At 43.2% G+C, this 22,579-nt stretch overlaps 1 protein-coding gene across 6 annotated transcripts in view; it reads right to left on the bottom strand.

The window, feature by feature from the left end:
- FLNB (filamin B) overlaps window positions 1-22,579 on the bottom strand; it is a 353,424-nt gene that overhangs the window by 96,070 nt on the left and 234,775 nt on the right. For all 6 annotated transcript variants that reach the window (XM_068253736.1, XM_068253731.1, XM_068253732.1 and 3 more), the window contains exons 20-22: window positions 21,496-21,758; window positions 17,569-18,166; window positions 8,315-8,488 (exon numbers count right to left, since the gene is read on the bottom strand). In XM_068253736.1, coding sequence (XP_068109837.1) covers window positions 8,315-8,488; window positions 17,569-18,166; window positions 21,496-21,758 — 1,035 coding nt within the window. The remainder of the gene's footprint in view (window positions 1-8,314; window positions 8,489-17,568; window positions 18,167-21,495; window positions 21,759-22,579) is intronic.

Below are 22,579 nucleotides of genomic sequence, written 5' to 3'. Positions count from 1 at the left end.
GGTGTAGGGAAACAGTCAAAAAAACTAGTGTGGTATGGAGGAGGGGGAGCTTATATGGGCTGGGGCCTGATTAATTCAATTATTTAATTATTGCCTGTTTCCTTTCAGGGGTGGGTCAGTCTCCTCTCAGGAGGAAGCCATCCTGAAGGACGATGAGAGAACACGCCGTTTGCAGCTTCATATTGCACGCTGCATGCCTAATGACTAAGAGAGCTTCTCATAGTGTAAAATGTATAAATAAATTCACACTCCTCAAACCCCAATTTACATATATTCCTATGCACAGTTCATATACACAATTATACTTAACCAACACATTAGCAGCAGCAGTCAGTAGTAAATACACAGCAAAGTTGTTGGTTAAGTATAATTGTGTATATGAACTGTGCATACGAATATATGTAAATCGAGGTTTGAGGAGTGTGAATTTATTATGCAATTGCATAAATTTGTTGACCAGAGAATTTGTTACTTGTAGGCTTTAAACATTCAGCCAATCACAGGGCTGATAGATCGGCTTTCCAAGATAATCATTGGCAGCAACGGTATGATGCACGGTACGTGGGGCCAAAGCGACGTCTCATGACTGGGGGGTTCCTAGTCAATGGCTTAGGGTAGCATTGCGCCGGTAGGTCGGAAGTAGATGGGCGACCATTTTAGATGTGGGCACGCTATGCTGACGTAGGGAAGTACTGTGCCGGTAGGGCGGAAGTAGATGGGCGGCCATTTTAGAAGTGGGATGCTGTGCTAATTTAGGGGAACTGGACAAAACAACTCGCTGAGTAAGAGGAGGGCGGAAATACACGCGCAACCATCTTGGAAATGGATAAGACGCAGCTTGGCAAAGGATGAGGAAGTATTTGTAATTAAAACGGCCGACTGGTCACACACCTCTAGCCCCTGATGAGTACGGAGGTATGAAATGCGTTGGGCGGAGCTACAGGCATGGGCAAGATGGCAGGAGGAAATCTGTATTATGATATGCGTGTTTTTATCCTGGAAATAGCAAGAAGTTTTAAACCAGGATGATACCATTTATTGGCTAACTAAAAAATGAATAAGAATAAGCAAGCTTTCGGCCTTTCAGCCTTCGTCTGGCTTATATCCTGTTAGTTACTAACAGGATATAAGCCAGACGAAGGCTGAAAGGCCGAAAGCTTGCTTATTCTTATTCATTTTTTAGTTAGCCAATAAATGGTATCATCCTGGTTTAAAAGTTCTTGCTTTTACTGATGGCTAACACGGTACAATACCCTACTGCTACTATCCTGGAAATGTGAGTGCACTACTTTTAAAGTTTTAAGTAAATTATACATTTTACACTATGAGAAGCTTTCTTAGTCATTAGGCATGCAGCGTGGAATATGAAGCTGCAAACTGCGTTTTTGTGAAGAGTGATCCTGTTCTGCTGAGGGGGTCTGGTATTAGGCTGGGAAAGCCACAAGCGCTATTGCGGTCTTGTAACTTGGGCAGCAATAAACCAGGTGAGAGGCCACGTGTGGAGGTGGAGTTGTTTTGTGCATATGAATGGGAGATTGCACCATAGAAATACATAGTGCTTTTGTGCTGTCTGTTGGTCGGTAGCTACTACATGTGGTGAGGACCTGTGAGACCTGGTGTTTCAACACTGGTGGTGTTCAGAGTGTTTCAATATGGTTTCTGTGGTGTTAGTGATCTAACAGCTAAAGGTCATGGTGTGGACTTATTATATCTTGATCACAGTGGACAAGCACACAAAAACTGTATGACACTGGGTGATTGTTATAAGGAACATATATGAAAATACAGTATCACGCTATGGTTTGTATTTTCTTTTTCTTTTCTTGAGTGATATCACTGCAGGAAGACGGCATTGGCACATGGGAGAGCAATATTAGTGGGGAATTTTGGATTATACCCTATATGCTTGGTGACTGATATTGCGATCCATGGACACGTAAACACTATATGGACTAAACTATATTTAAATGTGTTATCCTTGTTGTTTAGAGGGATAGCAGTGAGCACACAGATACATAGCATTTTTTGTACACTATAACTATTCAACACTGTAGTCTGACTAGGTCTCGACTGGAGAAAATCTGCCAACACGGTTTAGTTATTGTTATGCTTGGCACAGTACACACGTTTATCTCATCAGCTTTTTTATCACCTAGGCATTCAAAAGGGCATGCTTCAGGTTAGCAAAACACACATCCCTTACTAATGGCATGCAACAGGGGCGTAAGAAAAGGGATGCAGCCACAGGGGGGCCCAGAAGCCACAGGAGGCCCTGTCCTGAGAGAATGACAACTAAGTGCAAGGAGAGAGAAAACTTTCTGCTCTCTGTACAATTGTTCTAATGACTATCTCCTCAGCCACTGATAAGTAATCATACAAAGTTTTGTAGACAAAGATTTGTAGACTGCCCCTATTCATTGTGCAGGGGAAGGGGGCTCCATCCAAAGTTTTGCAGGGGGGGGGGCAGTGATTTCTAGTTACGCCCCTGATTACATCCTGTAATGCTGGAAGTCTGTTCTGCAAACAAAAAAAAACAAAAAAAGGATGGCACAGGGGCCCCTGACCAGCAACTGTAAATGTGATTTATTTCACAATCAAATCAAGATGCTTATGAAAAAAACAAAAATTTGCTAATGACTGCATTTACGGGACTGCGAAACCATATCTGCTGATTTGTGAGCTTTAAATTTAGGACATTTCTAAATACATAGCAGGGCTTTTCAACCAGCAGTCCTGAAGTTCAGCTTTATAACGTAATTAGAGATGTAATATGAACTGTATATGCACATTTGTGGACATTCTAGAGGATAATGGCCTTCCCTCAATGCATTAAAATACCTGCTCTAAAGACGATATAGGACTGCTTCATTGACATTTTCCTGTTATGGTTTCTCATTTCACACTAGTAATGTTTCTGTAACCACAAAGTTTAAGAAAAAACAAAAACAAACTAGGACTAGGATAAAAGACAATATTGTCATTCAGGGTACTGTACTGATGCTAAAAACAAATACAAGCTGCTTTCCATTTCTCTAGTATTTGTTCTGTACTGGAGCAGCTTCAGAGTAATAATAAACACAAGATGGACTTGTATTTCACCCTGCAGATGGAGACTGAAAGGGATCATCAACATTCACAATCTGCTGCCACCTAGACTTCACACACACAAAGCATAATGCCACATTTATTAAAAATAATATAACAAATCAATGATGTACACATCTTTTTGTAATTGTAACATTCCCATTTTAGTCTACAGCTGCTCTGAGCTATGTTAGAAACCATGGCAGAAGTATACAGGAATTCCCAGAATCCTTATCTTTCTCAATGCACATAGCAAGGAGTAAGATTTAAAGGGAACCTGAGGTGAAAGACATATGGAAGCTGACATATTTATTATCTCCTTTTTTACAATGCACCTTGCCTAGCAGTCCTGCTGATCCACTGCCTCTTATACTTTTAGCCATAGACCTTGAACAAGCATGCAGATCAGGTGTTTCTGACAAGATTAGCTGCATGCTTGTTTTAGGTGTGTGACTCAGACACTACGAGAATCTGTTATGGAGGGCAAGTCTGCCATTCATTCAACTGTGTGGAACTTTCAATGGTACTTTCTCAGTACCATGGTGACCACGGGTAATGGCCGAGATGACACCACTTGCCTTTCAACTTCATGGTACAGTTTGGGTATCGCCTTTTTGGATAAATAATTGCGGCCTGGCATCTCCCACTGCGGTGTCCCAATGGCCACAAATTTTCGGAAGGCCTCAGAGTCCACCAGCTGGTATGTTAACAGCTGGTGAGCTAACAGTTCCGCCAAGCCAGCCGTCAGACCCCGGGCAAGGGGATGACTGGCAGACATTGGCTTCTTCCGCTCAAAGATTTCCCTCATGGACACCTGGGTGCTGCTGTAGGCAGAGGAGCAGGAACCGCTCAAGGTGAGAGGCGGAGTGGAGGAGGGTGGCTGTGATTGTGAAGGTGCAAGGGAGAAAGCGTCTGAAGATGATGCACCTGAAGGAGGAAGAGGAGAAGGAGGGTGGCTTTGCTTTTGTGTGCTGCTTTTCCTCAAGTGGTCTTGCCATTGCAGTTTGTGCCTTTTCTTCATGTGCCTTTATACGGCAGTTGTCCCTAAGCGAGTGTTGGCCTTTCCACGGCTCAATTTTTGCCGGCAGAGAGTACAGATGGCATTGCTCATATCTGAGGCAGACACACAAAAAAAATTCCACACCGCTGAGCCCCCCTGGGGTGATGGCACAATGGTGGCGTTAGCAGCTGACGTTGAAGAGCATGTTGGCTGGCTGTCCATAGGTGGCGATACATGGCGCTGGACACTGCCACCAGCTGTTTCTGATGACGAGCTCCCCCTGCTGGAACCTACGTCACATCCGTATCATCATCATCATAATCGTAACCATCTTCCCCAGCTTTGCTTGCATCAGACACCTCCAAAACTGCACCAACAGCTGGTACTCCATCCTCCTCCTCCTCACACCTTACGTCCATAGTGTCGCCTAACTCAGACATATGAGGTGGTGTAACTTGCATAGCGCTTCCATCTTGTTGTAACAATAATGGCTGTGAATCAGTTAATTCCCCACCAAATAACTCCTGCGAAGTGTCAAATGCAGTGGTTGTGGTGCTTGTAGTAGCGCTGGTGGCTGCGGAAGATGAGGTGTTGTGTTAAATAGTTAACCACGTCCTGACAATCTTGGGAGTTGATGGGACGTGCCTTCTTCTGAGCACTGTACTTTGGTCTAGGGCCACACGAAATCACGTCAGCACGACCTCGAACAGACCTGCCAGGTGGCCTGCCTCTGGGTCTGCCTCTGCTTGTTTTGTCCATATTGGGGGGATGAAGTGAAAGGTATGCACTGACTTGACTAATACAATGTGCAGTCACAGAGGTGCAGTGAAAGGTATACAGTGACTGGTATTACAATACAATGTGCAGCTGTCACACAGGTGCAGTTAACAGTTATGCACGGACAGGTATATTAAACAGCGTGCGGTCACACAGGTACTGTGAACAATTATGCAATGACTAGTATTACAAATGTGCAGCTGTCACACACACACAGGTTACGTGAACAGGTATGCAGTGACTGGTATACAATAGAACACTGAGTGCGGTCACATAGGTGCACTGAACAGGTATACAGTGACTGGTATCAATACAATGTGCAGCTGTCACAAACACACACAGGTACCGTGAACAGGTGCAGTGACTGGTGGTATATAACAATACGTGCGCTCACGTAGGTAGGTGCACTGAACAGGTAGGTATTCAGTGATTGGTATTACAAATGTGCAGCTGTCACACACACACAGGTACCGTGAACAGGTGCAGGAACTAACTGGTATATAATATAAGACTGCTTGCGGTCACATAGGTAGGTGCACTACTGAACAGGTATGCATGGATTGGTATTACAAATGTGCAGCTGTCACACACACACAGGTCCTGTGAACAGGTGCAGTGACTGGCATATAACAATGCGTGCGCTCACGTAGGTAGGTGCACTGAACAGGTAGGTATTCAGTGATTGGTATTACAAATGTGCAGCTGTCACACACACAGGTATATAATATAACACTGCGTGCGCTCACGTAGGTAGGTGCACTGAACAGGTAGGTGTGCAGTGATTGGTATTACAAATGTGCACGTGTCACACACACAGGTACAGTGAACAGGTGCAGTGACTGGTATAGAATATAAAACTGCGTGCACTCACGTAGGTAGGTGCACTGAACAGGTAGGTATGCAGTGATTGGTATTACAAATGTGCAGCTGTCACACACACAGGTACCGTGAACAGGTGCAGGGACTGACTGGTATATAATATAAGACTGCTTGCGGTCACATAGGTAGGTGCACTACTGAACAGGTATGCATGGATTGGTATTACAAATGTGCAGCTGTCACACACACAGGTGTATGTGAATACTGAATGTGCTGGGCCTGGCAGAGGCACAGTAGGAATTACCAAGGGGCCAAGGTCCAGCAGCTGCGACTGACAGACAGGGCTGTATATCCAACACAAGTGTCTGTGGGACACACATACACACAAAATAGATCACAAGAACAACATTAGCTCCCAAAAGAGCTGTTGAGGATGAGGAGTGCTTTTTAGTAATAACTATCAACGAGGCGCAAGCTAACAAGCCTGACACAAGAGCCTAACTAAGCTTTCCCTATGTCTATACAGCAGGTTCTCTCCCTTCTCTAATTACTGCAGCCACACGAGTGAGTGAAAAGGGGGACGCTGCCTGCCTTTTATAAGGTGGGAGGGGGGCTCCAGGGAGGGAGTGTAGCCTGATTGGCTATCCTGTGTCTGCTGCCTGTGATGTAGAGGGTCAAAGTTGACCCTAATGATGTAGTATAGGGGGCGGGTCGAACTCGCATATCGTTGGCGGTTCACCACGAACGCGAACCACCAAAGTCTGCGCGAATAAGTTTGCACGCGAACCATTCGGGCCATCTCTACCTGTAAACAGCTATGGCCAGCAGAGGTTTAGGCCCAGATGGAGTAGAAGGCCGAAGGTGCCCACCGTGGTGCTATACATGTGCTGATGATGTCACAATGTCAGCCTTTCAGCGTGTCCATGTATTCATCAGGTAATGCCAGCAGCACGCACACAGAGGTTTCAATGGACCGGATTGGGTAATCGCCATCAGGCTAAGAAAGCGGTTAGTCACAATGTTGCAATACAATAGATGCACATTATGCGCATCTTAGATGAGGGTTTGTGTGAAATGGGCTGGGTTGTTAGAGCCCGTAGCGGCTGAAAAGCCGATCACCGCGGTGTCTGATAATACAGTTTAAATTTCACCATAGTAAACCGATGGAAGTGTCAGCCTGGGGGAGGGGTGTTTCTAGTTTTTCCATATTTTACATGCCTGTGACTAAACACTCCCAGTTTCCTTCCTGTGATTAGAAGCGCAACACAGCATCAACTCCACAGAAGAAATATGCTTTGTCATTGTATTTACAATTAGCTAAATCCTTACAAGGCACATTGCTGGGTTTGGGAGTTGTTTTTTTCTGAGCTACTGAATCAAGTATTTCTTATTTACTTTGCTTTTTAAAGGCATACTTATAATTTGGAAACTATCAGCATCTTAAAGTGTACCTCAGATTAAGGAAGCAAAAGTATTTATACTTACCTGGGGCTTCTTCCACCACCCTGTAATCTGTCAGCTCCCTCAATGTTTTCCCTGTCCTCTCCAATATTCCGTTCTCAGCTCTGGTAAATTCAACAATGCAGCTCAGCTAGTGTGCATGCGAGGTCCCCGCAGCGTGTCCCTACCATTGCGCTCCCATTGCCAGGAGAGTTCTGAGCATGTGCAGTCTGTAAGACTTGGAACTGTGCTTGCGCAGAGCACTCGTGGTCACGGGTACGTGATGGCGGAGACACGTGGCATGGAACAGTGCATGCACAGTGGCCCGCACTCCAGCTGGATCCCAGACTTCACAGCAGCACAGTGGATTAGCCGGGAGGACATGTAGGGAGCTGACATTCTACAGGAGGCTGGAAGAGGCCGCAGGTAAGTAAAAATCATCTTTTTCCCATCATCTCAGGTTTACTTTAAAGTAACAGACATGCTGCTTTTTCAACAGTTGATTACTGCTGTGTGTGCGTGTGCTTGCTGCATGACAGCTGCCATCCTGCTGGTAATGTCAGCACATACAAAGCAGGGATAATTACCAGCATTTTCAACCAGAAGGGCTTGTGTAATCTCAGCATTTTGCCAGAGAGGACTACCTTGTGCAAGTTATAGTTTAAAGCACAATAGTAAATAAACGTTTAGCATACAAAACTTTCAAAAGGAGCAAATAAAAAAAAAAAAAAAAATCTTTATAATATTTAATGTATTTCAAATAAAAAAAATGACAAATTAAAACTACATAAAGGGTACCTGAAATGAAAAATGTATGAGGTGGCCATTCCTAAGTATCTTCAGTGTCCCCATAAACTGTGTGGCCCCTCAGCGCACATGAAAAGGGCACATGGACTGGACAAAGCATACACCTTTCAGTGGTAGAAGAGGGTGTCTCTCTCCAACGGATGGCGGGGGGTTTGGGGGTGGGCATAGAGAAGAGGCCGGAAAAGTTGGGGAGGCCACACAATTTATGGGGAGACTACAGAAGCCCCAGGTACGGCCACCTTGTAAATTTTAATTCAGGTGTGCTTTACACCTTTTAAATTATTCTGCAGTAATGACATGCTATTTGAATAGAATTGGAAAAGAATCAATGCAACAATCACTTCATGTCAGCACTGGTACCGATCATGCAGTGTTTCAGTCAGTTACCTTTTTCATAAGGCGTGTACTCCACTTCGTATGTCCCGTCACCATTATCTTTAACCAGACAATCCGTGGCGGCCCCGGATGGATTTGTGATTTTAGTTTTGATGTGGTTTCCTCCAGTACGTGTCAGAGGCTGGGCGTCCACTGTAAAACTTGTTGTAGCTTCCCTAAATACACCTGCACAATAAAATCACTACTTAATAATGAATCATTTCAGCAGAAGCATGAAAACAACACTTCTCTGTGTAAGAAATCTGTGGTCGTGCAAAATATCACAGCATAAGCAGCTGTGTGAGTTATATTATTCTGCCAGACTCAAACTAGTACTAGGAGATGGCTTGGAACACCAGCAGAAATATATTCAACAAGATTTTTGCTCTACCTCTGACACTAACCATTCAATGCTACCATTTACCCCCAATGCTGCACATTTCACAGGCAATAGGTGGCTTAAAAACTCATAAAAAATCCTCTAAAATATTTATATTTTGGGATGTGTGAAGCACATTGTCCCAAGTAGCCAACCATAAACTTTCAGGAAGTTAAAATACCTATATACTGAATATAAACCAAGAATTTTTGCCCTAAAAATAACATTGCTTTTCTGGGTTTATATGGATGCTGGAGCCCTGCCACATGCAGGGTGCACATAAGGGATGGGTGTGTGGGTGTTTGTACCTCGTTTAGTCCCCTTGTGCCACCTTCAGTCCCCCTGTGCCACCTCTGCCCCCTGTGTGTCCCTCTGTGCCTCCTTCCATCTTCCTTTTTGCCTCCTTCTGTCTCCTTGTGCCACCTTCAGTCCCCTTGTGCCACCTTCAGTCCCCCTGTGCATCCAGAGATTTACTAAAGGGAAATGGTGGGGGTTAGCATAAAGCGGGGCCCCTAGACTCTCTCTCCATGCGTTAGGCACCTGTTTAAGTTGCACTTATGGATGATCCCATTCTGTGTGCATCTCTCTGTGCCTGCCTCTGTCCCCCTTTGTGCCTCCCTCTGTCCCCTTGTCCCGCTATCTGTTCCTGTCCCCCTCCTGCGCTCCCCCAGTCCAGTGTGTAAAGGCAGAGTATAGGCAGCTGAAGCTCTGGTCTAACCTCCCCTCTGGAGTCCAGTGCTGTGCCTGTGCATCCATCCTGTCTGTTTTCTGCTCCCTCTAGTACTGGCACTCCTCATGCAGTGTGTAATCACGCTACATGTGGTAGGAGATGCTAGGCACTAGGACAAATGGTGAGTGGACAGGCAAAAGCACAGCACTGGACTCCAGCAGAGAGGTGAGAGCACAACTTCTGATGCACTATGCTCTGAATTTACACACTAAGCTGGGGTAGTGCAGGAAGGGGGTGTGCAACGAAATGAGACAGGATCGCCGGGTTGTTTGTATCTCAGGGACTGCCTGTATTATGCATCCACCCTGTACGGCACATGGCTTATGTTCTCTAGTGCGTGTTTTTTTGTTTGTTTGTTTTTTGAGGGGGGGGGGGGCATGCCTTCTTGCTTTGAGTGACAAAAAGGCTAGCAATGCCCCTGGTCACAGTGCTGATAGACTGAATATTTGTAATGTATTACCAATATTTTACCATAGTTCTTTCTGGTGCCTAACACCCCCCACCACCACCTACGTCTACCATTAGGCCCTTTTACACTCAATCAGTTGCTGTCAGTTGTAATTGAATGGACAACTGATGTTACAGTGTCCATTCCTCCCTATGGCCTCTTCTATGCGTTTTAATGTGCTGCTATGCGGTTTTTGTTTTTTCTTCTCCATAGCAGTGCATTGTGAACAAGATGGATTTGTATTTATTTTAGAACTTACCATCTTAACGCTGGTGACTTCAGGAATTGGATTGTGCCCTATATGTTAGCACTGTCCAGTCTGCAAGTTCAAAAGGTAATGGTCTGTTGGAACTGCCCATTGAAGACTGTGTTTGAGAACTAACATTCTCAATCGAGGGTGCTTGTGGCTGGGACCACGCAGGCACAGTGGAGCGCGACTGGAGAATTTACCAGACCACATTGCGTGACAATGGAGCAGCTTGGGAGGACAGCAATCAAGCAGACCATCTACAGGGGGCTGGAGGTAGCACCAGATAAGTATAAATCTATACCATTTCTTTATCTTAGGTTTCCTTTAAAGGCAACTCAGCACTGCTTCTGCTGTGTATGAAAATATAAAAAATTAGGTTTGTAATAGAGTGTGTCTTTGGGGTGATCGCATTACTTACCTACAGGGAGAAGTTCCTCTGGCTCCCTTGTCTGTATAGGAACAAGGGGGAATGTGGACCATGCCTTGTAAGGGTTTTTTTCGCCTTCCTCTGGATCAACAGGGATATGTGAGGGAGCAGGCTGGAGTTGTACTTTGCACTGGTTGAACTCGATGGACGTATGTCTTTTTTCAACCATAATAACTATGTAACTATGTAACTATGTAAATCAGGGTGAGGCCTGGGACCTACTGGGTATTGCTTTAAAATCGCAGAAGCGGTTTGTGGAGCTATCCCCAGTGCGATTGCCATTGCGATTCCAGTGCGTTCGAAAGTGCAGTGTAATAAACCGTTCATAGCTTAAAGAGTAACTGTCAGGCTGCAGAAGCTAATTTAAACCTCTATTCTCCTGTGTTAAACAGTTTAGAAGGAAGCCAGAAAGGCATTAGTGAAGATAAAAATCTCTCTTACCTTTGATGTGTGCTTATCAGAAAAGCTAATTAGACCCAAGAGGACGCAAGCCGCATACTATACTGCAAAGCATTCTGGGGCCCTCCCCTCGGCTGCTAATGAGAAGTTACAGCAGCTTGTAATCAGTCCAGCGGGTAGCACTGATAAATCTCCAGGCAGAGTACACTGCAGGAGTCCGCTATTGTTCCTAGCCACATGGCTCATTAATATTCACTGCACACTGTGTTATTCAGTACGAGCTTTTCTGTGATCAGGAAGCAGGCAGGACATGACGACACATTTGACAGAAAAACATGGAGCCTGCCATGAGCTGTCAGGAGCATCTATCTCTGCATATACTATATACAAATTCTGTGAAATCCAAACGTGGACAGTGAAATGCATATGTAATGTAAGTACAGCCAATATTTAGCTACTGATATATGTGTTTATTTTCTCTGAGACCTTATACCTAACAGCTCCTCTTTAAAGATTTGTGATCTGCTGTAGAAATAAAGTTTAGTATACTTATCAGGTGTCCAGTTTTCAGCCTGTAGTCCCACCCTCTAACATAAGGAGGGCAAAGGTGCTTCTCTAGCTCAAATTAGAAAAGCTCCTGTGACCAATTGTGCTAGGGGGCAGGGCTACGGGTGGAAGTCGGACACTGGAATACCCCGTGAGTATATTATTAAGCCAAAACATCACCTGACTTATATACAGGCTGCCTCAGGTCTATTGACGGATTAAAATGGGATAGCATTTGCTTGCCAGAAAGTGCAGGATCTTATGCTACCTCACTGCCATATCTTGCAGGAGATAGCCTACTTTGCATCTCAACAGGGGTGCTGCGTGTAGGCCTCCTTGTACTCCCAAGAAATGGGGGGCAGTGCAGACACCCCCACAAAACATCCACTGCCCGGGAGCGCTGCAACTTCCCCTCGGGGGGAGCAGAGGAATGCAGATAGTGCACCCCCAGACATGGCTGAAGCCCAGAGATCCATGGTGCCCCCCAAAGGATAGATTCCTTAACTTTGCAAATTAAAACACGTTGGTGGAGGCGCCCTTGGAGATTATAAGTGTAACTATACTATGGTAATAAAAAGAGGTTTCTTACCTCTCAAGAAGACTCATATAGGTAGTCTTTATTAAAAAAGTAAGCTGTTATACTGTAGACAACACGTTTCACATGACAGCCCGCTTCCTCAGGTCAATAAAACAGATAACCTAAAATCAAAGTATTTTTGTTTTACCATTCAGTAACAAACAAAGTAAGATAACACATCTAAAAGCGTTATCTTACTAACTAATAGAACTAAAAATGTAGTAGAAAAAGGGTGCAATCAACTTTTAGCCGTGTTATCTTACTTTGTTTGTTACTGAATGGTAAAACAAATACTTTAATTTTAGGTTATCTGTTTTATTGACCTGAGGAAGCATGCTGAGTCCCGTGAAACGCGTTGTCCACAGCATAACCGTTTACTTTTTTAATAAAGACTCCTTTTTCCACCTATAGGAGTCTTCTTGAGGGTTAAGAAACCTTTTTATCACCATAGTATTGTTACACTTATAATCTCCAAGGGCATCTCCACCAACGTGCTTTTGTAGCCCACACCTCTCTGAGGTGCTACCCCTACCACTGGCTGGCTTTGTCCACCAGTGTATAGGACCAGAGAAGGAGAGCGACCACCCAGTTCCAGAGGGTTCCGGGAAACCAAGCGGAAACAGGGTTTTTTTCCGCATGCACAGTCATTGGTTGCAGAAGTGCAACCCACCTTTGTGAGTATACAGTATATTACCCACATCATTTGTCATTATAGTGTCCTAACTATACTACACCATAAGGGCTCCTGGTCGTACCCTTTCCATAGGCCAAAGACGATCTCCCCCATAGTGAGGAGTTTCGCCGAGGACACGCAAAAAAAAAAAAAAAAAAACCTTAAAGAGAACCTGTACTGAGTAAAATTATTTAAAATAAACACATGAGACAACTTCAAATGAACATTACATAATAACCTTGCCATCAGTTCATCTCAGAAGCTCGCCATTTTCTTCTGACAATGATCCCTTCCAGTTCTGACAACATTTTGTTAGAACTGAAATATATCAGGTACTGTCAGTTATATACCAGTTGCTGTCAGTTATAGCTGAGAGGACAATTGATGTGTCAGGTAATGTCTATGTTTCCTTATGGCTAATGTGGGCGATGTTACAGTTTAACAGTGTGCTGACCAGGTAACGGTTATGGGGTAATGGCCATTTTCAAAATGGAGGACGGAGAATTCCCTTGATCACAGTGGACAAACAGGTCGCGGGTGAGGAGAAAGAGATTGAGGCGAAGACTACATGGGAGATAAGTATGACCTGTGCATGTTTATTTTGACTTAATTTTCAGTTCAGGTTTTCTTTAAGAAAATTAAGCCCAGCTGCGAGTGTGCAAAATACATGTCCTTGGGGCGGACATCCCTGGTAAATGGGGCGAGTGGGGGAGGAAGGGGCAAACAGCCCCCCAAGAGCTGCCATCGCTGGGGAGACCACATACACCCCCGCGAAGGAAGAAAACATCAAGTTATGAACCAAAAAAAAAGGTGTGTGTGCTTAGACCAGACTTATATACTGGCTGGCTCATGTCTATTGACTGATCAAACAGTTTTTTCTAAACCTGCTTTACCATACTGCTACTAACACTGATGGTACTCATTGCCGTGATATATACTGCGGCCTGATTAATGCTTGCTTTGTTTCATCGCATCAGGACTTGTTTTGCTGTGCAGTAATTCGCTCAATAACAGATATATTGGAGCAAAGGTGGCTCAATTTACTGGTACCAGTGTCTACGAGCATTAATATATATAGGGGGAGAAGTGAGAGTTTGGAGTGAGACTGGATTTGTGTGCGAGCGGTGAGGTAATGTGATCCACTACACTAGGCCCTTTTTTAATATTTGTACGATGCAATCAATAAAATTATGATATTTTAATACATATATGGTGTTTTTTCGTGATATTTCTGGGATATACGCCCTCCTTTTCGCTCCTCTAAAATTTATTCTAACTGATTAAACTGTCATTTTCCAACTGTCAAATTCCAACTTTGTCATTTTCCAGGAGCAGTGTCAGGTTTGCTCCACCTGAACCCAAAGGGCCAGCACCGCTCAACTGAGTGTGGTGGTAGCCCCAACCCGTGCCATTCTCTGATCCAAATTTGGGGTCAATGGCACTAATAGAATCAGAGTTAGGGTCCCAAAACTCCCAAAAATCGTCATTTTCCAGCTGTTTTCCAACTGCTATTTTCCTTTTTCAACTGTCGAATTCAACTGTGATTTTCCAACTGTCATTTTCCAACTGCCATTTTCCAACTGCCAAATTTCAACTACATTTTCAACTGTCATTTTCCAACTGTCAAATTTCAACTGTCAAATTTCAACTGTCAAATTTCAACTGTCAAATTCCAACTGTCAAATTCCAACTGTCATTTTCCAACTGTCATTTTCCAACTGTCAAATTCCAACTGTCATTTTCCAACTGTCATTTTCCAACTGTCATTTTCCAACTGCCATTTTCCAACTGTCAAATTTCAACTGAATTTTCCAACTGTCATTTTCCAACTGCCATTTTCCAACTGCCAAATTTCAACTACATTTTCAACTGTCATTTTCCAACTGTCAAATTTCAACTGTCAAATTTCAACTGTCAAATTTCAACTGTCAAATTCCAACTGTCAAATTCCAACTGTCATTTTCCAACTGTCATTTTCCAACTGTCAAATTCCAACTGTCATTTTCCAACTGTCATTTTCCAACTGTCAAATTTCAACTGCCATTTTCCAACTGTCAAATTTCAACTGAATTTTCCAACTGCCATTTTCCAACTGCCAAATTTCAACTGCCATTTTCCAACTGCCATTTTCCAACTGCCATTTTCCAACTGTCAAATTTTAACTGTCATTTTCCAACTGCCAAATTTCAACTGCATTTTCCAACTGCCGTTTTCAAACTGCCGTTTTCCAACTGCCGTTTTCCAACTGCCAAATTTCAACTGCCATTTTCCAACTGTCAAATTTTAACTGTCATTTTCCAACTGTCAAATTTCAACTGCCATTTTCCAACTGTCAAATTTCAACTGCCATTTTCCAACTGTCAAATTTTAACTGCCATTTTCCAACTGTCAAATTTCAACTGCATTTTCCAACTGTCAAGTTTCAACTGCCATTTTCCAACTGTCAAGTTTCAACTGCCATTTTCCAACTACCAAATTTCAACTGTCATTTTCAACTGTCATTTTCCAACTGTCAAATTTCAACTGCCATTTTCCAACTGTCAAATTTCAACTGAATTTTCCAACTGCCATTTTCCAACTGCCATTTTTCAACTGTCATTTTCCAACTGCCAAATTTCAACTGTCATTTTCCAACTGTCATTTTCCAACTGTCATTTTCCAACTGTAAAATTTCAACTGCCATTTTCCAACTGCCACATTTCAACTGCATTTTTTTCCAACTGTCATTTTCCAACTGTCATTTTCCAACTGTCATTTTCCAACTGTCATTTTCCAACTGTCATTTTCCAACGGTCACATTTCAACTGCCATTTTCCAACTGCCAAATTTCAACTGCATTTTTCAACTGCCATTTTCCAAAATGTAACATTTTAACTGCCATTTTCCAACTGCCACATTTCAACTGCCACATTTCAACTGCATTTTCCCAACTGTCATTTTCCAACTGCCATTTTCAAACTGTAAAATTTCAACTGCCATTTTCCAACTGCCAAATTTCAACTGCATTTTTCCAACTGTCATTTTCCAACTGTCAAATTTTAACTGCCATTTTCCAACTGTCAAATTTCAACTGTCATTTTCCAACTGTCAAATTTCAACTGTCATTTTTCAACTGTCAAATTTCAACTGTCATTTTCCAACTGTCAAATTTCAACTGTCATTTTTCAACTGTCAAATTTCAACTGTCATTTTCCAACTGTCAAATTTCAACTGTCATTTTTCAACTGTCAAATTTCAACTGTCATTTTCCAACTGTCAAATTTCAACTGTCATTTTTCAACTGTCAAATTTCAACTGTCATTTTCCAACTGTCAAATTTCAACTGTCATTTTCCAACTGTCAAATTTCAACTGTCATTTCCCAACTCATTTTCCAACTGCCATTTCCCAACTGCCATTTCCCAACTGCCACATTTCAAACTGCCATTTTCTAACTGTCATTTTCCAACTGCTAAATTTAAACTGCCATTTCCCAACTGACAGATTTCAACTGCAATTTTCCATTTTCCAACTGCTATTTTCCAACCGTCAAATTATTGTCGCATTACAATTATTTTCATGGGGGGGGGGGGGGGAAGGGTGGGGTGGCTGGTGTACGACACAGGTTTTCTCGCCTGGAGTGACAAAATGGTTAGAAGCGCCCCTGATGTTTCACATCTCAGTGAAGGCCCCTTACAAAAATATTTTACAATCTCCATTCACAATCAATATTTTCTTGTCCTTTGTGCACACCTAACAATGCTACTTTGCTAAACTTTTGTACTACCCTCGGATGTATCATGGGGGTAATGCATTTGTTTTTAGGTTTCCTCTTTTCCAAGCTAAACAAGCCCAGTTTGACTTACCTTTCTTGGTAAGCAAGATTTTACATCCATTTGATTAATATAGTTCCCCATTGGTGCCTGTGCTAAAATCTCAATGTCATTCCTGCAGTGTGGTACCCACAAAAGAATCCCTACTCCAAATGCAGCCTCTAAAGTGATACGTACAGAGACAGTAATATACTAGCATTACTTCCCAGTGTTTACATTACAGAATATTATTTGCTTTAGCTATTTATTGCACATTACTTTTCTTATTATCTACGAATATACCCAAATCCTTTGCACTCCCATGGGGATATGTCACTGGCATGGCCAAAATGCATGACTTTCTATTTATGGAGACTAAAATATCATCTGTCATCCCATACAGGCGTAATGTCAAAATACTTCTGTAGTATGTCTTCTAGCTTTTGTATAATCTATTATGATTAAATATTACTACATCTAAGTTATTAATAAATAAAAAGAGTACTATATTGTAGTCATGTCTTGTTGTGAAATATGATGACAGAAACAATGTGATGAAAATAATGCAAATTTCATGCAGATTGTATGCAACTTGGAAATGGAGTCATTAAAAGTGACAGGAAGTGCACTTGATTGGTCGAATTCCAAGCTACATAAAATGTGTATAGGAGGCAGAATTATTAACATCTCATTGACCATCTCTAATAATGCTCAAGAATGAGAGCCTCTAAACCACGAGTCGGAATGACAGCAACATGGTGGTGACATGGCAAGTGGTGGCAGTGGAGGACACATTGGTGGTTGGCAGCCCAAAACTGAAGACCAGATGGTTGAAATGAAGAAAGGTTTTTCAGGTGGCATAGAGTAGCACAGGAACCAGTGTTTGGTGATACTGAACGGAGAAACCAGTGTTGGAGTCAAACCAACTGGAATAGCCAATGGCAGGAAAAACTAGTGCAACACCAGGAGAACTTAGGAAAGTAGTGTGGTGGTGGGATCAGTGGTAGGGAAGTATATATTTTAACATAGTATATTACATTATCTTACCATCTCCTTCTACACCAGGTCCATACACTTTCACTTTACTAGTGTCCACAGCTGGGTCAATTTTGACACGAGCAGGAAACTTTGGCACTTGAACGCCTCCATATTTCATTGCCAACGTGTACATGCCAGCAAACTGAGGGGCATAGGTGACAGCATGGGTTCCATCACTGTTATCCTGTATATAAACCTCAGCTTTGGATCCAGAATCAGACACAGCTTCCATAGTCAGAACACCGGGTCCTGCTTGTGAACAGTCTACATGAATCAACCCAGCCTCGCCTACTTTGCCATGATCCAGGCCAGGACCAGTCGCGATGACTTTGGTGGGATCAAAAGGCATTTCTATTTCAGCTTGGAATGGGGAACCTGGTATGTGAGTTTCTTCAAAGAGAATGTTCACAAAGTACTCTCCGGGTGTGGTTGGCAGGTAGGAGACAGAGCATGTGCCATCACCATTGTCAGAACATTCAATTTTAGCTTCACATGGACCTTCTACAGTCAGGCCCAAACCTCCAGTGCCTGCTCCTTTAGTGTCAATGGTAAATTCAGCAGCCTTGCCAACCAGACCTCCTTTAAGACCAGGTCCATAGGCTTTAACCTAAAAGGATAGAAAATATACATTTTATGGACTATGAAAAAAACTCTTCAGTGTTCAATCACAAAAGCTTGTACAGTGCAGTAATGCTGTGTCGCAACACTCCAGTATACCACCTGGCCAATAATTAACCTCTCCACAACTTAAACCAATCTGCTTCTTGGGTACGTTTTAAAATGAAACTAAAATAGTAAAATACTGGTAATTGTCGTTTGCTCTTACCTTATAGAATGCTGTAGAAACCATGGTAGCGTGATTTGGCATGACCACCAACTACCTCCTCAGTCAGATATCCCACTGCTCATCACAGTGATTATAGTGCCTCATTCCTTGGCAACAATGTGTCACAAAACTTATCACCACTTTGCTAACCATATATCTTTATAACACTCCCCTTCCCCATTTCATTTTATTAATGCTCCCTACAGCTTAAAGTACTATAATCATTTAACTCCTCTGTATACACCCAGCCACGCACTCCAAACTACAATTAATTAACCCCCTAATATTACAGGCAGCAAATTCGTAATATTGTTGTTATATCTCTACAGGGATCAGTTAACTGCTCTCCCAAAAAGAAGCATTTCACCAATACTTCAATCTTTGGTGACCACAGTTCAGTGAACTCCACTAGGCACCTAAGTAAATTCCATCTTCCCCAGGAAGTATCCGTTACCTGAAGACACTTGCTTAGCCTCCTGTGCAGCGCTCCCTGTAAGCAGTTTTCCCAAACGCTGTCCTCAAGGCCCACCAACAGTACATGTTTTGCAGGAAACCACACACAATCACAAGTGGGATAATTAGTGTTTCAGCAGAGCTGTATAACTACCTCTGTGGCTTTATATAAAACATGCACTGTTGGTGGGCCTTGAGGACAGGGTTGGGGAACACTGCCCTATAGAACGACTGGCTACTCGTTCTTGTTTCATCAGCATACCAGTAGGAGGAGCTTCTGTTCTGGGTGGCATAGCCGGCCTTTGACCTGAGCGACCGGAGCGGTCACTCAGGGCGCCGGCTTCCAAGGGGGCACCTATAGCTGGTTACCTATACTAAGGACACCTACACCTGACTTCCTCTACTGGGGGCACCTATAGCTGGCTACCTATACTGAGGGAGTGCACCTACTTTTGGCTAACTATACTGAGGGCACCAACCCCTGGCTACCTATGGGGGGAGACCTACAACTGACTTTCTATACTGGGGGCAGCTATGCTTGGCTACCTACCTATACTGAATCTAGAAGCGGGTTTTTTTTTTGGGGGGGGGCTGGGCACTGCGGCTATAACACATGGTGCAAATTGTTGGCGCTGTGCTATTATTCCAAATGGGGGTGGGGCTAACTGTCCCACTGATATTGCTTAATATTCCTGAAAGGTTCTAGCCTTTGTTTTTAAGTGTTTTCAGGATAGTAAACTCTTTCCATCCATTTTTGGTTATTATTAGCATACATATGTGATGTGTCACAGAGATCTGAGCATTTGGCATGATGTGTCACGACTTCAAAAAGGTTGGGAACCACTGTCCTAGGAGGTAACTCAGAAGAAAAGGTGAAGTGTGTGTGTGTGTGTGTGTGTGTGTGTGTGTGTGTGTGTGTGTGTGTGTGTGTGTGTGTGTGTGTGTGTGTGTGTGTGTGTGTGTGTGTGTGTGTGTGTGTGTGTGTGTGTGTGTGTGTGTGTGTGTGTGTGTAGCGGATAAAGGAGGGGCACAAAAATCAGATTTCGCTCAGGGTGCTGTGAAACCTAAGGCCGGCCCTGCTGGGTGGTGACTTGGTGCATGCAGTATTACTAGTTCACAGATCGACTCTTTCATATGAATCATGGATATGGGAAGCAGGGCAGACAGTGCTTTGGAGGGTAAACTGACTACAAGAACTAGCAGATGGTGCCACACAGCAAGACAGTTTGGTTCTTAGCTGGAGCTACTGGTATTAAATGTTCCATATTGCTGATCAGAATCTGGAGATATCATAAATGCCTTGTGGCAGACCAGCATTAGCCTGCATGGTGACAACTGTATGAAACAGATAATATATATTCAGTTCTTGCGCCGGAGGAAAACTTTTCTTTTAAACAGCTGCTACCCTAAAATAGTGGTTCCCCCAACCACAATTAAAGTGTTATAAATTATATAAATATAGGGTGCACTCATGGATTAATATAACCATATAGATTGTGAAAAAATGGAATGAAATGTAATGATTATAAACAATCAAATAAAAACATATACAAATCCATTATTAGCAACAGGATCCGGTTTGCATTCACCAGCACGGTCACACAAGCACGGTCACACAAACACAGTTACACAGTGCTTGTGTGACCGTGCGCTATCAGGGGTTGTGACAGCGCTCCATCAGACAGGTTGGGTCTGTACAAAAAAAGTATACAAGGCTTCTCCTGCAACTGAGTTATAAGCTGTAGACTGGATGACATCTTTAGCCCCAAAGATCAGCTGGATGTGTCACTTTTGCTTGACGGAAAAAGTTCATAGGACGTTTATCCAGTGATTACTACACATTGGTATCAAGGAAATAGCAAGTTAAGTATATAATGCTGCAAGTCTGTAGAGCATGTGGAACTTACCACATCGGTTATTGTAGATGTAAACCCATGGAGTCCTCCAGGACCGCTCTATCCCAATAGCCTCGGCCAGCGGCTAAACGGGAGAGTCTATGCGCCAAATGGTACGTGTGTTGAATGCACAGGGTCAGCTGACCCGGTACTGGAACGCAAATTTCAGCGTTCCACGTCGGAAACAGGAAGTCCGGCCCACAGAATCAGATTGGTTGTGACGTCACTCCTCTCTGCCAATCGCTTAGCTAAGACTCTCCCGTTCAGCCGCCGGCTGGGGCTATTGGGATAGAGCGGTCCTGGAGGACTCCACGGGTAGAGATGTCCCAAACGGTTCACACATGAACTTATTCGCGCGAACGCGCGTTCACGTTCGCATGGGATCGCAAACTTTATGACAGTTCGACCCGTGTCCTATACTACATCATTGGGCTAAACTTTGACCCTCTACATCACAGTCAGCAGACACATGGCAGCCATCAGACTGCACTCCCTCCTGGGAAAAATTGATTTGTATATGTTTTTATTTGTGAAAAAATTGTATGAAATGTAATTATTATAAACTATCAATCTATATGGTTATATTAATCCATGAGCGCACCCTATATTTATATAATTTATGAGAACTGCATGAAAACACCTCCCCTTGTAGCTGTAGTGCCTTTACTGTCCAACCCTCTCTGTGCCTATAGAATGTACACAATACTGCTCAGTGCAAAGAACAGTCAACTGTTACTACAAGAAGAGAAGTCTTTAGCTCACCTTTGTTGGGTCAGGAGGTAAAGTGGCTTCCACAGTATAAGGACTCCCTGGCACTGGATGGCCATCGTAATTCACTTCCACATTGTACACCCCTTCCTCTTTGGGGATATATTTCACCGTGCTGGCTTCCTTTCCAACCACTGGCTCCACCAAACTTGGAATGACTTTGCTGCTGGGACTGGTAAGTTTCACATCAAGTTTGCCTTGTCCACCAGCTCCTTGTGTGTCCACTGTGAACTCCTGATCTTTACCAACTTCCACTCCTGCAGGAAATAAAATAGTGAATCAGATCATAACAATGGCATACAGTGTAAAAAGCACTAAATCTGGCACACATATGAATTGGGTGCCGGGACACTTGGGCGCAGGATAATGCTTATCCTGCTGCGCCACAAGTTCCCGGCGGCGTTAAATAGTATTCTACCTCTAGGTCCACGTGGATAGTGGGGAATAATGTAATTCGGCTTCCAGCTATTGCGAATTACAGTGTTTTAAAAGAAACTTCAGCCCTGTCTTCTGACGGCGCCGAAGTTACTGACTGTGCCCGCTACAGCTGTAATTCCTATTACGGCCTATGGTGGCACCGGCTGCGCCCAAATTTCCTGCGCTGTAATTACAGCGTTCGCTACATCTGTTCTTCCATGCAACACTGTACATAAAGTCTTAAAAGAATTAAAGTGCATTTTAATGTTTCTTCAAATAAATTAATTTATATATGATCAATAAAGTAAATATATTGGAAAGTTGTTGTTACTATCAAGAGGAATCCAAAAACTAAGAAAAGCTCCGTAGTTTACAGAAGCAGCAAATATCCTTGTTTGACTACCTGTATGCATCTCTAACTTTTTGTGTTGCCATTCACTGACACTACACAATGATCAGCTTATTGCAGTATTTACCAATCAAAACATGTTGAATTTCTACAGTTGATATATAACCTTCAGTAATACCAGGTATTGCCCTATATAGTGCAATGTGCAGCTTAGGAACGAGAACAGAGCAGAATACCAGGTATTGCCCTATATAGTGCAATGTGCAGCTTAGGAACGAGAACAGAGCAGAATGAAAAACAGAAGCATGACAG

The sequence above is a fragment of the Hyperolius riggenbachi genome, chromosome 9 (genome assembly GCF_040937935.1).
Source record: "Hyperolius riggenbachi isolate aHypRig1 chromosome 9, aHypRig1.pri, whole genome shotgun sequence".
Classification (NCBI taxonomy): Eukaryota; Metazoa; Chordata; class Amphibia; order Anura; family Hyperoliidae; genus Hyperolius; species Hyperolius riggenbachi.
The sequence above is the reverse complement of the archived record's forward strand: the minus strand, read 5'-3'. Positions and strand labels throughout refer to the sequence as shown.